The sequence below is a fragment of the Meriones unguiculatus genome, chromosome 4, assembly GCF_030254825.1.
Source record: "Meriones unguiculatus strain TT.TT164.6M chromosome 4, Bangor_MerUng_6.1, whole genome shotgun sequence".
In the NCBI taxonomy this organism is placed as follows: domain Eukaryota; kingdom Metazoa; phylum Chordata; class Mammalia; order Rodentia; family Muridae; genus Meriones; species Meriones unguiculatus.
The window spans coordinates 98,665,418-98,678,611 of record NC_083352.1 but is presented as its reverse complement, the minus strand read 5'-3'; the positions used below and the strand labels follow the sequence as shown (position 1 = coordinate 98,678,611).

Sequence of the window (13,194 nt, the reverse complement as noted above, 5' to 3'; positions counted from 1 at the left end):
GTGCACTGTGGGTTCTAGCTCAGCCTCCTGCAGGCACCATCCAACATTCACGTTCTTGGGAATGGTTACCATTTTATCCTCACTACCCTTGACTAGAGGAGAAAATGTCTTGTTTACATTGCCAGCCAGCAAGTTGCAGAGGTAGGATTTGAACCCAGTTCTGCAGAACTCCTGCCTGCCGCCTTTCCTGCTGGGACAGCAGTAGCTCCTCAAGCCGCCCTCTGCTTCATCCTGCCTGCCTGAGAGAGGCTGTTTTCTTCTGGAAAAGCGTGGCCTTGACCCTGGCTGTGCATCTCTGAGCATTCTAGAATTATAAAAACACAAAATATAGGCAGAGTGTTTGCCAGCTCAGATTCTGAAACGTGAACGACTTGTTGGGGGCAAACTGGCCATTCGATAACCTTTTCCCTCCAGGGTCACTGTTACCAGTTAGAAACCACAGGCATGCACATGCTGCTGTGCAGCCCCATTGTGCAAGCAACCTATAGTTAGAGCATCCCCTCCCCCATCAACCCAAAGGGCAGTAGTTCTAGTTCCAGCTAAGGCGTGGTTGGCAGCTTCCAAGGGGTCCTGGCTCAACAGTCATTGCAAGTGGCAGAGTTTGGATCTCAGGTCCACGGGGCGAGCTTTATGAGACACTTGAAGGCATCCTTAGATACCTGATTCCAGCGGGTCAGGGCTTGGCCTGTGGAACTGGCCACGTGCCTCCCATCTTCCAGTCCTGGGCTTAGTGCATGGACTTTATTGTTGGCTTGATGAGCAAGTCCCAAGTGCAGATGGAGAGAAGGCTAGAGAATGACAGGGGCTGAAGGAGACAACCCCCCTGCCATGCGGGACCCTGACTACACTGCTCCCTTGTCTGGTAACTGTGGGCATCTCTGCTAGCTTCAGTTTTCTCCTGTGTGCCAGGCCCTGGTCATCCCATCATTATTAATTGAACAGTAATGAGGAGCTAGGCATGTGCAGGGAGCTGAGAATTCGGCTCTCCTGTCGGTGCTGCAGGAGTCAGGCAGATCTGTGGGTCACTCCCTGTGTTCTTGCTGTTATCTGTCTGTTTTTTTCAAGACAGGATCTCCTGCACCTCAGGCTGGCCTCAGACCCCTGATCTTTTGCCTTCACCTCCCACATGACAGGTGTCACAACCATTAGCCACCATGCCTGGTTTATGTGGTCCTGGGGGTCAAACCCGGGGCTTTGTGTACACTGGGCAGGCCCTCCCCAGGGAGCTACAGCCTCACCTCTAAGTGCCACCACTTAGTTACCAGACTAAGGTCACGTGATGTGACTGCTGAGAAATGAGCCAGGCTTGTGTTGGAGGGGCCACAGCAAGACTGAGGCTGTGACAGTTTCATTGAGAGCAGACTTTTTGTACCCTTACCAGAAACAGAATTTAGTGGCAGTTGCCAGGGTCAATACAGTTGTTGCCAGGATACATGGATGTAAGGTCCACAGGCCACACAAGGTCAGTGTCTGAGACCGACTGTCCTATCAGGCTCCCGTGCTTCCTGGACTTCTGAGGGAACACACAGAGAGACACAAAGCAGCCTGAACACAGCCGAAGGGCGAGCCTCGGTTTCTCAGGAACTGGAAGGCATATTGTACCCCGGGGGCCGTGGACCGTAACCTGAAAAACCTATGATGCGGGGCTAGAGAGATGGCTCAGGGATTAAGAGCACTGTCCTTTCTTCCAAGGGACCTGGGTTCAACTCCCAGCACCCACATGACAGCTCACAACTGTCTGTAAGCAGTTCCAGGTGGTCACATACCCTCACACCAATGCAAATAAAATAAAATTAAATTAATTCTTTAAAAAAAAAAAAAACCTATGGTGCATGCCTCTCAAGGCAGCAAGGCCAGGCCAGCTCCACGTTTGGCATCCAGCCCTGCTGTTAGCCACCACCACCGTCCTTTATTATCAGATGGCCAGCTGAAACACTGATAGAGAACTCAGCTGACTGACCGAGGCACCACAGCCACGGTGGTAAGGGGAGTGAGTCTTGCTCTTCACTGAGGCTCTGAGGCCATTGTGGTCCCCTGGAGGGAAGGAGGGAGGGAAAGCACTCATTTGTCACTGAGCTTGTAACTGCAGCATCCTGTTTGTGTACCAGTGGGCCTGCTGACACTGTCCCTCTATCCACAGATGCATACCCAGTGGGCCTGCTGACCCGTCGATGAGGCGGGCCCCCTGGCTGGGCCTGTGCCCCTGGCTGGGCATGCGCCTGTCAGTGCGTAAGGTGCTGCTGGCCGCCGGCTGTGCACTGGCCCTGGTGCTCGCGGTGCAGCTTGGGCAGCAAGTGCTGGAGTGCCGGGCAGTGCTTGGGGGTGTGAGGAACTCACGGAGGATGCGGCCGGAGCAGGAGGAGCTGGTGATGCTGGGTGCTGACCACGTGGAGTACCGCTATGGCAAGTCCATGCCCCTCATCTTCGTGGGCGGTGTGCCACGCAGTGGCACCACCCTCATGCGTGCCATGCTGGATGCTCACCCTGAGGTGCGCTGTGGGGAGGAGACGCGCATCATCCCTCGAGTGCTGGCCATGCGGCAGGCCTGGTCCAAGTCCGGGCGGGAGAAGCTGCGGCTGGATGAGGCCGGTGTGACGGATGAGGTGCTGGATGCTGCCATGCAGGCCTTCATCCTGGAGGTGATCGCCAAGCACGGCGAGCCAGCCCGAGTGCTGTGTAATAAGGACCCCTTCACACTCAAGTCCTCTGTCTACCTGGCACGCCTCTTCCCCAACTCCAAATTCCTGCTAATGGTGCGCGACGGCCGGGCCTCCGTGCACTCCATGATCACTCGAAAGGTCACCATCGCGGGCTTCGACCTCAGCAGCTACCGAGACTGCCTTACGAAGTGGAACAAGGCCATCGAGGTGATGTACGCACAGTGCATGGAGGTGGGCAAGGACAAGTGCCTGCCTGTGTACTATGAGCAGCTGGTGCTGCACCCCCAGCGCTCACTCAGACGCATCCTGGACTTCCTGGGCATCGCCTGGAGCGACACAGTCCTGCACCACGAGGACCTCATTGGCAAGCCTGGGGGCGTCTCCTTGTCCAAGTGAGTGGGGCCCCACAGCTCCTCCCAGGCCCCGGGCGGCAGATCGAGTCTGCCCCTCCTGAGCTGTGCTGCCTGAGGCAAGTGTCTGTGCCTCTCTGAGACTCAGCATCCTTCTGTGTACTGGGGAAAGAGTTGGGGGTCGGCTGCCTGAAAGCGGAGTCTTCACCAGACAGGCTTCTCCTCCCCGGTAGCCTCCGTGTGCTATTGAAAAACGCAGACAGCACATAGAAAGTGTGTGCTGCGCACTGAAGGCGCCTGTAGGAAGCTGGCGTCCACGGGGACTTCCAGCCTTACCATTAGAATCTGATCTTTTCCTTTCTCAAGGACAAGCTGTCTGAGTTAGTTGTAGATTTGACAAGTTACTTTCAAGGAGACACGGGCCGGGCTGGCAAGATGGCTCAGTGAGTAAAGGGGCTTGCATGGCAAGACACTGAGTTTGATCCCCAGAACCCATAAGAGTGGAAGAAGAGAGGCGACTCCACAAGGTTGTCCTCTGACCTCCACGTATGACTGTGGACGTGCCCCATACATACACGTGATGCTTGTGCACACACAATTGCAGACAGGCTGGCTCAGTGGCTGTCCATGCTTGCTGTGCAGGCGTGATGGTGGCGGTCAGCTTCTCTGGCACACACATAAAGCCATGTGTGGCTGTGAGGGCCTGTCACATGCATCTAAAGGGGCGGAAGGCAGATCCTGGAGCCAGCCTAGCCAGGCACAGTGAAGCTACAGGAAGACTGCCAAAAAGCAAAGTGGAGAAGTGAGTGAGGACATCAGCATCTGGCTTCCTCATGTACTACACATGTGAACAGACATGCATGTACACACACACATACACACACAAATGAAGGAAACCTCGCTGCATCACTAGTGCATGCTGTTCTTCTCACCACAGCTCTGCTTTCTGCTATGTGCAGCCTCCATGAGGCACAGCGCCCTGGCTGCACTCACAGCCGATAGAGCAGGGCTGCCCAGGGGTCAGAGCCCCATAAGCAGCAGGGGGTGCCCTGAAGCCTGACCAGACTGTGCTCTCTCCCCAGGATCGAGCGGTCCACAGACCAGGTCATCAAACCCGTGAACCTGGAAGCCCTCTCCAAATGGACTGGCCACATCCCTGGAGACGTGGTGAGGGACATGGCCCAGATTGCCCCCATGCTGGCCCGGCTTGGCTATGACCCATATGCAAATCCGCCCAACTATGGGAACCCTGACCCGATTGTCATCAACAACACACACCGGGTGAGTGTGTGTGCACATGGGAGTGTGAGCATGTGCTTTGGCAGCGTGGGTACTTCAGTCTCTGCTCCTGACCAGCACGTGTTCTGCCTGATGCACACAATGGTCCAGATTCGGCTACTCCCACTTTGGCCACAAAAGGAATCTCAGAGCCAACAGGCCTCCTCCTCTCCCTGTCGCTTCTCTTTGTGTCTCAGGTCTTTTTAGGATTTTGTGGAGGGGAGTTCTAGACAGGGTTTCTCTGTAACAGAGCCCTGACTGTCCTGGACTTCTCTGTAGACCAGGCTGGCTTAGAACTCACAGAGATCCACCAGCCTCTGCCTCCCAGTGCAGGGATCACAGGCGTGTGCCACTGCACCTGGCCTGTGTCAGGTCTGGCTCACATTTCTTTACTGCCTCCCTGGCTCTTTTCCATGTGCAGAGCCCTTTGAGGCTTGAGAGCAAACTTACATAAAGGAAGAAGGGACCACACTGTTGTCCATTGATTTCTCAGACCGGAGCTGTTGAAATTCTGTGGTGAAGATGGTTAAGGGAAGTGGGGTGACAAAGCATTTTATAACAACGGCTCACTAGCTCAGAGCCACGTCTGCTTGGCATCATCCAGCTTCTTGAGTGCCTTCCCTGGGCACCCACACAGGTGCCCTGAGGTTGCAGTTCTAGTGTGCCAGGAGATGTTAATGAGGCTGACGTGTTGCTGTCGACCAGTTAGCTGTTGGGGTGTCCGTACACAGCGCACCACCCACTGGCTCGCAGCCACTAGAGGCTCAGGGCTCGGCTGTGCATCTAAGGTGTGTGGAGGCCATGCCGTGTGCACAGGTGTGCAGAGGCACACTACTGTGTGGGGGTGTGCAGAGGCCACACTGTACTGTGTGGGGGTGTGCAGAGGCCGACCCGAGCTTACGTGTGCACGGGTCTGCGCAGGCACTCTGACACTGTAGCAGTGGCCACCCTGAATGTGCTTCTCACAGCACTGCCCCTGTGTTTCTGAGAAGCGATAATGTATTTATTTACTCATGGGCGCGTCTCTGTGTGGCACAGAGCAGCCTCAGACCTGGCGTCCTCCCTTGTCTTTGAGTTGATTGGATCATAAAGGTGTGTTCCACATCAACCGCTATTTCAGTGGTTCGGATTTTATCGTGGTTGCTTTGTTGAGGCGTGGTTTTGCTATGTTGCCCAACCCCTGGGCTTAAGCCATCCCCCTGCCTCTGCCTCCTGAAGAGCTCTACCCCAGGTGTGCATTCCAATGCCGTTAGCCCAAAGACGTCTGTGTTGCCCCTTTGCTTCCCATTCATTCCTCATCTTCTGTGTGTGCGGTGCTGCGGATGAGCCCAGGCCTTGAGCGCCAGCCAAGTGCTCTGCTACTGAGCTGCTTCCCAGCCCTCTCACCTTCACAAGGGAATTCCCTCAGGACCGTGCCAGCCGTCTAGGGTCCCCGCAGCCGTCCCTCCTGAGCATCTCAGTGCTTACAGAAATTAGCCCCACCACAGCAGTAGTTTTGATATTCTCAGGGAGGATGTGATCATGTCTGCTTTTATTATAAATATTATTAATTCTTATTCAAAAATAAATTATTCAGCTCCATTTTCATGTTTTATATTCCTTTCCCTACAGAAGCTCCTCTTGACCATGATAAATAACTAACCACAGTATTGTAGAGCATAAATGTTATGCTTAAAAGTTAGAGCATAAAAGTTAGCTTATGTCAGTTACAAATGAAAAGAGGCCAGGTTCTGTCCAGTGTAGAATCCTTGCCCAGCATGCATGAGGCTCTGGCTTCCATCCCATTCTATGCTTAAAAGCAGAAAAACAGTGACAGAAATACAACCCTGGGCATCCAGAAGTGCACAGCAGCAAAAGGCTGTGTGTGCAATGGCTCCAAAGTTCCCCGGAGGTCAGATTCTATTGTATAGAAAAAGGATTGTAGTGGATGTCGGATCAATCAGATCAAGTATTTGAACGTTTTTTGTTTAAAATAAAGCTGCCAAAAAAAAAAAAAAAAGATGGCTGGGCATGGTGGCACACCTTTAAGAGTCTCAGTCTAACGACTGAGCCAGCCGTGGTACACGCCTTTAATCCCAGCACTCAAGGAGGCAGAGACAGGCAGATCAATGCAAGTTTGAGGCCAGCCAGGTCTACAAAGCGAGTCCAGGATAGCCAAGGCTACACAGAGAAACCTTTCTGTCTCGAAAAACCAAAAATAAATAAAATAAAACTGCCTAATTTTTTCCCAGAGAGCCAGAACATTTCTCCTTGGGCTTCTGGTCTCCGCAAGGGCCTAGTCTTGATCTCCATGATGTTCAGCCCCTGCTGCACAGGGACACTGCTAAGGAAATGCCATGTGGGGCCTGGTAACCAGCCATGAGTGCTTGAATGCTTTAGGCTATCTGCCTCCCTGTCTGTGGGCCCTGGGCCTCAGTAACTCAGTGATGAGAATTGCACTTATGAGCTTGTTCCCATACGGTTGGTTACTGTGGCTACAAGCTATAGGCAGCTGTGATACAGGAGCTAGGCCACACTGAGACTGGAAATGCACAGTGGGTTTGTCTTTGGCCCCAAAACATGTCAAGTTTCTCATTAGTCATTTTCGTACAGAGTCCATATTGATTTATTCAAGGTCTTCACATACCAGGTTGAATAAGAGATATTTGTGTAATGGGTAGAGTTCAGCAGTTGGTTCCCATTGGACTTGTGTTTGGCAGCGGAAGGTGACACTATGAAGACACTGGCCACACTGTCAAGGCTTCAGTCTTACCCTCTGCCTGAGTACTTTTACTTCCCTATTCAACCTGGCTGGTTTTACTTGTCCTTTGGATCTCACCACCTTGGTTACATGGTTGCAGAAACACCTGCTCACTCCCAACCACACCCTTTTGCCTCACTGCCTTCCTGGCACATCCGTGGCTGCACATGCCTGTGATGGTTTATGGTTCTGTTATCTGCATGTCATCTGTGTCCCTGTCAGAAATAATTGCTGCAGGGGAATAAGAACTTCAGTTGCTGATTACCACTGTCCCATGCAGGTAGAATAAGAGGCTCTCAGTAAATGTTGCTGAGGGAAGATGGATGGATGGATGGATGGATGGATGGATGGATGGGGTGGATGGGATGGAGGGTAGATGGACAGACTAATGATGGTACATGGAATGATGGGTGGATGGCGGTTGGATGCATAGATGAAAGGAGGGGTGTGGGGGAGAACTGTGAAACTGACAGGTGAGTGGGAGGAGAGCTGGAGGTCCAAGGATGGGCAGATGGGTGGGTGGTTAGATAAATGTGTCAATGGTGACCTGGATTTTACTCTGCCCATTTTTTCCCACAATGACACTTACCTTCTTTCCTAGGTTTTGAAAGGAGACTATAAAACACCAGCCAATCTGAAAGGATATTATCAGGTTAGAAAGCCCAGGACGGGGTTGTGCTTTGTGTCTTCCTGGTTGGACCTCAGTTGGTCCATGGCTGCTCTACTTTGCCCTCGATGGATGGATGGATGGGTGAATGGATGGATGATGATTGGTGGGTGGATGAACAGATGGGTGGGTGGGTAGATGGATGGGTGGTGGGTAGATGGATGATGATGGGTGGGTGGGTAGATGAATAGATAGGTGGGTAGGTGGGTGGTAGGCGGATGATGGCTGAATGGGTGGGTGGCTGGGTGGGTGGATGACACTTCCCTGAGACAGCCTGGTTAGGGCTGGGCCAGAGAAGTCTCTAAGTGACTATAGCCAGCCCATCTCTGGAGTCCTTTTCCTAAGCTGTCCTGCCCCTTGTCATCTGGCTGGAAGGTGGCTATGGACTCTGAAGACTTTGATTCTAACTTCAACCCCATCCTGGTCAAGTGACGCCAAGCACATCCCCCCATTTTCTTCTTTGTCAGGAAATGAGAGCTGCAGGGTCATGGGGTATTGTGACTAAGTGGCCATGAACCACACTGCCCCATGCCTCCCACAGCTGGGCCCACCGTCCCTGAGATAGCCCTTGGGGTAGTCCATGCAGTGTCAGGATAAGTATAGCTTCCGCCTTCTGGCATGCACTTGTGCTCTGCCACAAATGTCTATGCTCCTTTTGGGGCTAAGATGCTGCCTTTCAAAAGATGAAATGGTCCTGAGATGAGTGACCTTGCACATGTTTGTTTTTGTGTGTGAGGTGAGTGTGTCTTTGTACACATGTTTACAGGTTCATAAGGCCACATGTGAAAATCAGGTGTCCTCAGTCTCTTTCACACACACCCTTTCCACCTTGTATTTTGAGACAGAGTCTCTCAGCGAATCCACGGCTGACAGCTGGGGCTGCACCAGCTGGCAAGTGAGCTCCGGGGGCCCTCCTGCCTCCACGCTCCCAGCCGTGTGTTTCTGTAACTCCTTATCTTAGGTGGGTCCCGGGGATCTGAACTCAGGTCATCATGCTTGCATTGAAGCCACTTTACCAACTGAGCCATCTCCCCAGCCTGTGTTTCATTCATTTTAGAAAAATAAAGTGTGGGCACCCCCCTATGGCAGTCGCCATTCTAATGGTCAGATTATCAGTATCTGAGTTCGGGAACGGCAGCTTTTTGCTGTTGCCCTCGTTGGCCTGCTATCTACATTTTTATGCTGATTGTGCTTTCATGGCATAGCCTGCTGTCCTGGCATTCCCCCTGTCTGCTGGGTGGGGTCCTGACCTTTTGGGTCAAGTCAGTATGCCTGTCCAAACTGGCTCAACTGCTTCTCCCATGAGTTCTGGATTTTACAGTTATCTTATGAGATGTCCCATGTGGGGAGAAAAACGTGTTCTTTCAGGTTACAGCTTTAAGGTCTGGGTCAGCACTGGGGGGGGGGGGGGGGGTGGAGGCCTGGGAGGGTGGAACAGATGGATACAAACAAAATATGGCCCTGCCACCTAGGAGATCCTAGGGACACAACTACAGTCACCCTGTCCTGAGCGCAGTGTGTCATGTGTGTGTGTGTGTGTGTGTGTGTGTGAGAGAGAGAGAGAGAGAGAGAGACAGGTTTTCTGGTGGGTCTTTGAGACCAGGACTGGGCCTTGGAGAAGGGAAAGGGAAACTTTCTTATCCACCACTAGGCCTTGACCCCTTCGTCTGCCTGTCTACCTGCAGGTGAACCAGAACAGCACCTCCGCACACCTGGGAAGTTCATGATTTCCAGGTGAGCTTTCCTCCCGCCTCCCGGAGACTCCCAGCCCTGGCTGAAGTGCCCATCCTTTCAACCTTCTCTCAGCTGTGTCCACTAAGGTGGACAGGCCCAGCCCCATCTCGTTTCCATGGTGACTGCCTAGAGAGCTATTTATAGAATGGAGGCTTAGTCTGGGCTCTGGAGGGGGGGAGTGTGTGGTCAGTAGGCATGGATGCTAGACCAACCAAAAGGAGGCTTCTCTGATCCTGGGGAGGAGCAGGGAGGACCATGGAGATGGGGGTCCTAAGCTATCTCCATACCTAGTGGAGACTCATACCCTCCCAGATAAAGATAAACCCTCAGGCTTAGCTCAAACACTGAATGCTGTCACAGTCATTTCATGATTGTGGGACTCCACCAAGAGTGGCCTGAGGGGTTGAGACAAGGGGCACAGCTCCACCCCCCCTTCAGAGAACCCTATGGCCCTCCATGTCCTAGCCAGTGGCTGACATTCTCCAGTGCCATTTGCAGACTTGGCTCCTTCAAAGCCATTCTTGGTGCCTCTTTTGCTAAACAGTAGGGAAAGGGACTTTGAGCTCAGGCATCCAGTCTCTGTGACTGCAGCTGTGCTGAGGGATTCATTTCAAAGAAAAGAACCTGGACAAGAACACTGCTCCCCTCTCTTCCTGCAAGTCTGTTAGACTCCTAGACCAGTCCATTTCCAAAGCCCTGATTCACGGTTTAAATGAAATACCACGTACAGGGCTCGCCAGCCAACCCACCGTGGACTGGCCTGGATCAGGTGCTGACACCTCTTGCTTCTCTGAAACTCATAGTTAACACGTAATTTTTGGGAGGTGAGGCTGTTGAATCGAGGACTTTATGCATTGGACCTTTACTCACACCTTTAATCCCATCACTTGGGAGGCAGGGTCAGCTGGACCTCTATGAGTTCTGGGCCAGCCTGCTTTATCTATGGAGCTAATGTTAATTAGCTTAATTAATTAATTAGTTAATTAGTGTTAATGTCGTGAGACCCTGTCTCAGAAATGAAAAAACAAAAACAAAAAACAGAAATGCTCTATTTCAGCATCGCCCTCTGCTGACGCCACTTCCCCTTTCTCAGATTCTTCGCAGCTCGGATGCCTGAGTCCTCGCCCTGCAGTGGAAGTCGGACTACCCCAAGCACGTTGCTTGCTGTCAGTCGTGCCGTGGCCTGCTGAAGTGCAGTGTTCGTACCCCTCAGCGGAAACAGACTTGGAACCTCTGCTCCAGGGCGGATGTGGAGGAGAGAGAGACTACTTCAGCTTCGGAAACTTGGGAATTTTCTATTTTTTTCCTCCTTGAGAACTTTTTTTAAAGAATTGAATTTGCTATCTTCCCTGATGGACAGGCTCCTTTGGTGGCCTCATTTCCTGGAGCAGGACCTGTGAGCCGTGCCTCTCCTTGCCTTGACTTTGACCTCAAAGGATCTATTTAAGAGTTTAATATATGGGCTTTCCTCCATTCTTTAGTCCTACTCAGTTTCACAGAGAAAAGAAATTAATTATTTGAATAAAGTAAACAGGCTGCTGTCTGTGCCTTACTTCACACGGAGTGAATAGGCTTCTTCCCTCACGACTGTGTGACAGGAGAACATGCCCGTGCTGCTGTGGGCACCTCTGAGCTCCTGTGATCCCTCAGCAGAGGCTCACAGGCAGCAAAGGCTCACAAAAAGACCAGTTTGGGGGTCCCTTCTGGTAAAGTTGGTGTGTACTTGGGTAATTCTTGGCACAGAGATACATGGCAACACAGATAGAACATTCAGCTGAGCAAGGGCCCGTTTTCTTCTTGTCCTGGGCCTTCTGGGCCGAGGACAGCTTCGTAAGGGCTGAGAAGCACCCACACCTTGCACCTTCCTGGGTTAAGCTGGGAGGCTGGGAGGCAGGGGCTTGTAGGGTCCTGGGGGTATGGTTTTGGAGGCAGGCTGGCTTGTCACTCTGGTACCTGACATAAGCAAGGGAAGGCTTCTTTTGGCCCATAGTTTCCATCATGGCAGGATGCCTGTGACAGATGTTCAGGTCACAGTGGGCAGTGAAGCAGGGAAGGGAGGGCCAGGGCTCCCTCGGTTGGCCTTCCCTTTTCCTTCCTCTTGAGTCTGAACACCCCAGCCTGTGGGATGCAGGCTGTCCACATGCAGGGCCAGTCTTTCTCTTCTAGCTCACTATCTCTGGTAAAAACCCTTGCAGACAGAGCCACAGCTTGCCAGTCACCCAGTGCCTCTACATTCAGTCAAGTAGATGGTGAAGTTTCTTTGTGACTCAGTGCTGGGTGTGGGCCCTCTTCATCTGCACAGTGGCGCTTCCTGAAACTTCATGCAGTTACCAAGAACCACCAAGGGTGACACAGCAATGCTCCTGTGTGGCAGCACCTGACTCTTCTTCAAACCAGTGAGAGGGTGGCCAGGCCTCTGAGGCCCTTCCTTTCCCTTACTGTTTTATCCCATATATTTGTTTATGGGTGAGCTGGCACACACATATTACAGAACATGTATAGACATCAGAAGACAACTTATGTGAGGTTATTCTCTCCTTCCACGCGTAGTTCCAGGGGCTGAACTCAGGCAGACTTGGCAGTGAGCACTTTTGCCTCTGTGGCTCCTGAGTGTCTTCTGTCATCGACATCACCAGTTTGCCAAGTATGCTTTTTTCCACCTGACTCCTTCCCTGCCGGAAGCAGGCATCCCTGGCCTCTGTGTATGTTTGTCTACACATCCATACACCCTGCTCCCTGTAGCCTCAGTTTGGCATTTCCAGGGTCAGCCGTGTGTGTGTGATCAGTAATACCTGAGAAGGGGGTTGGAGAGATGGCTTAGCAGTTAAGAGCACTGACTGTGCTTCCAGAGGATCCCAGTTCAATTCCCAGCAGCCACGTGGAGTTCCCATTTGCCTGTAACTCCAGTTCCGAGGATCTGGCACCCTCACACAGAAAAAATAAAATGCAAATAAATGTAAAACAGTGCCTGAGAAAACTGGGCTGACTGCGTGGCCTGCTTCTCAGTGCAGCCAGGCATGGTGCACCATTGTGAGTTGGAAGCCAGGCTAGACCATGTGAGACCCTTTTCAAAATAATACTGACTGTTACAAAAAATACTTAATTTTGTGTATGTGTTTGTGGACTGGGGCATGTGTGGGATTACAAACACACACCACTGCATTTGGCTTTACATGTGTTAGGGATTCTAGCTCATATCCTCCATTACACAAGAGTCTGACATTGGTTTCCACAGTGTGAGGCATTTTAAGTCATAGAGGAGAGCCTGAAAGCACCCAGGAGGGGGTGAGTTCAGTCCCTGGAACCCATGTAATGCTGGAAGAAGAGGACCAACTCCACCTTGCTCTCCTCTGACCTACTCTTTGTCCATGTCTCTGTCCTGTCTATTTCCCTCTTCCCCCGCCCCCGCCCCCAGCAGTGGGCTGTGATAGAGCTTCCATGCTCCCTCCCATGGAGTCAAGGCTGTGACTGTGCACCTGCCTGTGGAGAGGGTCTGTAGGTAAGATTCCTGGGGGCGGGGGGGTGAGGGGCACGGCGAGCGTGATCAGTGTTCTACCATCCTAACAAACCAAAGTACAGTCCCACCGCAGTTCACTGTGGGCACCAAAGCAGCTCTTGGTCATGCAGAGCGTAAGTGAGAGGCTGCTGACCGCAGTGGGTGTCACTGAAAGCGGCTCCAACTGGAGTCTACACAAGTAAGGACAGTAGCTTCCTTTGTCTTTACCACCTTTATGTAGTCCCGCCTTTCGACCTCAGACCAAGGAC

The 13,194-nt window shown here is 52.2% G+C and overlaps 1 protein-coding gene across 4 annotated transcripts in view; it reads left to right on the top strand.

The window, feature by feature from the left end:
* The window catches only part of Tpst2 (tyrosylprotein sulfotransferase 2), a 35,651-nt gene extending 24,665 nt beyond the window's left edge, over positions 1-10,986 (top strand). For 3 of the 4 annotated variants that reach the window (XM_021646945.2, XM_060382616.1, XM_060382617.1), the window contains 5 exons: positions 2,141-3,052; positions 4,093-4,291; positions 7,630-7,680; positions 9,381-9,429; positions 10,523-10,986. In XM_021646945.2, the coding sequence (XP_021502620.1) occupies positions 2,172-3,052; positions 4,093-4,291; positions 7,630-7,680; positions 9,381-9,422 (1,173 nt within the window). In that variant the 5' untranslated portion in view covers positions 2,141-2,171 and the 3' untranslated portion in view covers positions 9,423-9,429; positions 10,523-10,986. Of the gene's footprint in view, positions 1-2,140; positions 3,130-4,092; positions 4,292-7,629; positions 7,681-9,380; positions 9,430-10,522 lie in introns of those variants that run through there. The other variant, XR_009591534.1, reaches the window with a different exon arrangement.
* The last annotated feature ends 2,208 nt before the right edge of the window (positions 10,987-13,194 follow it).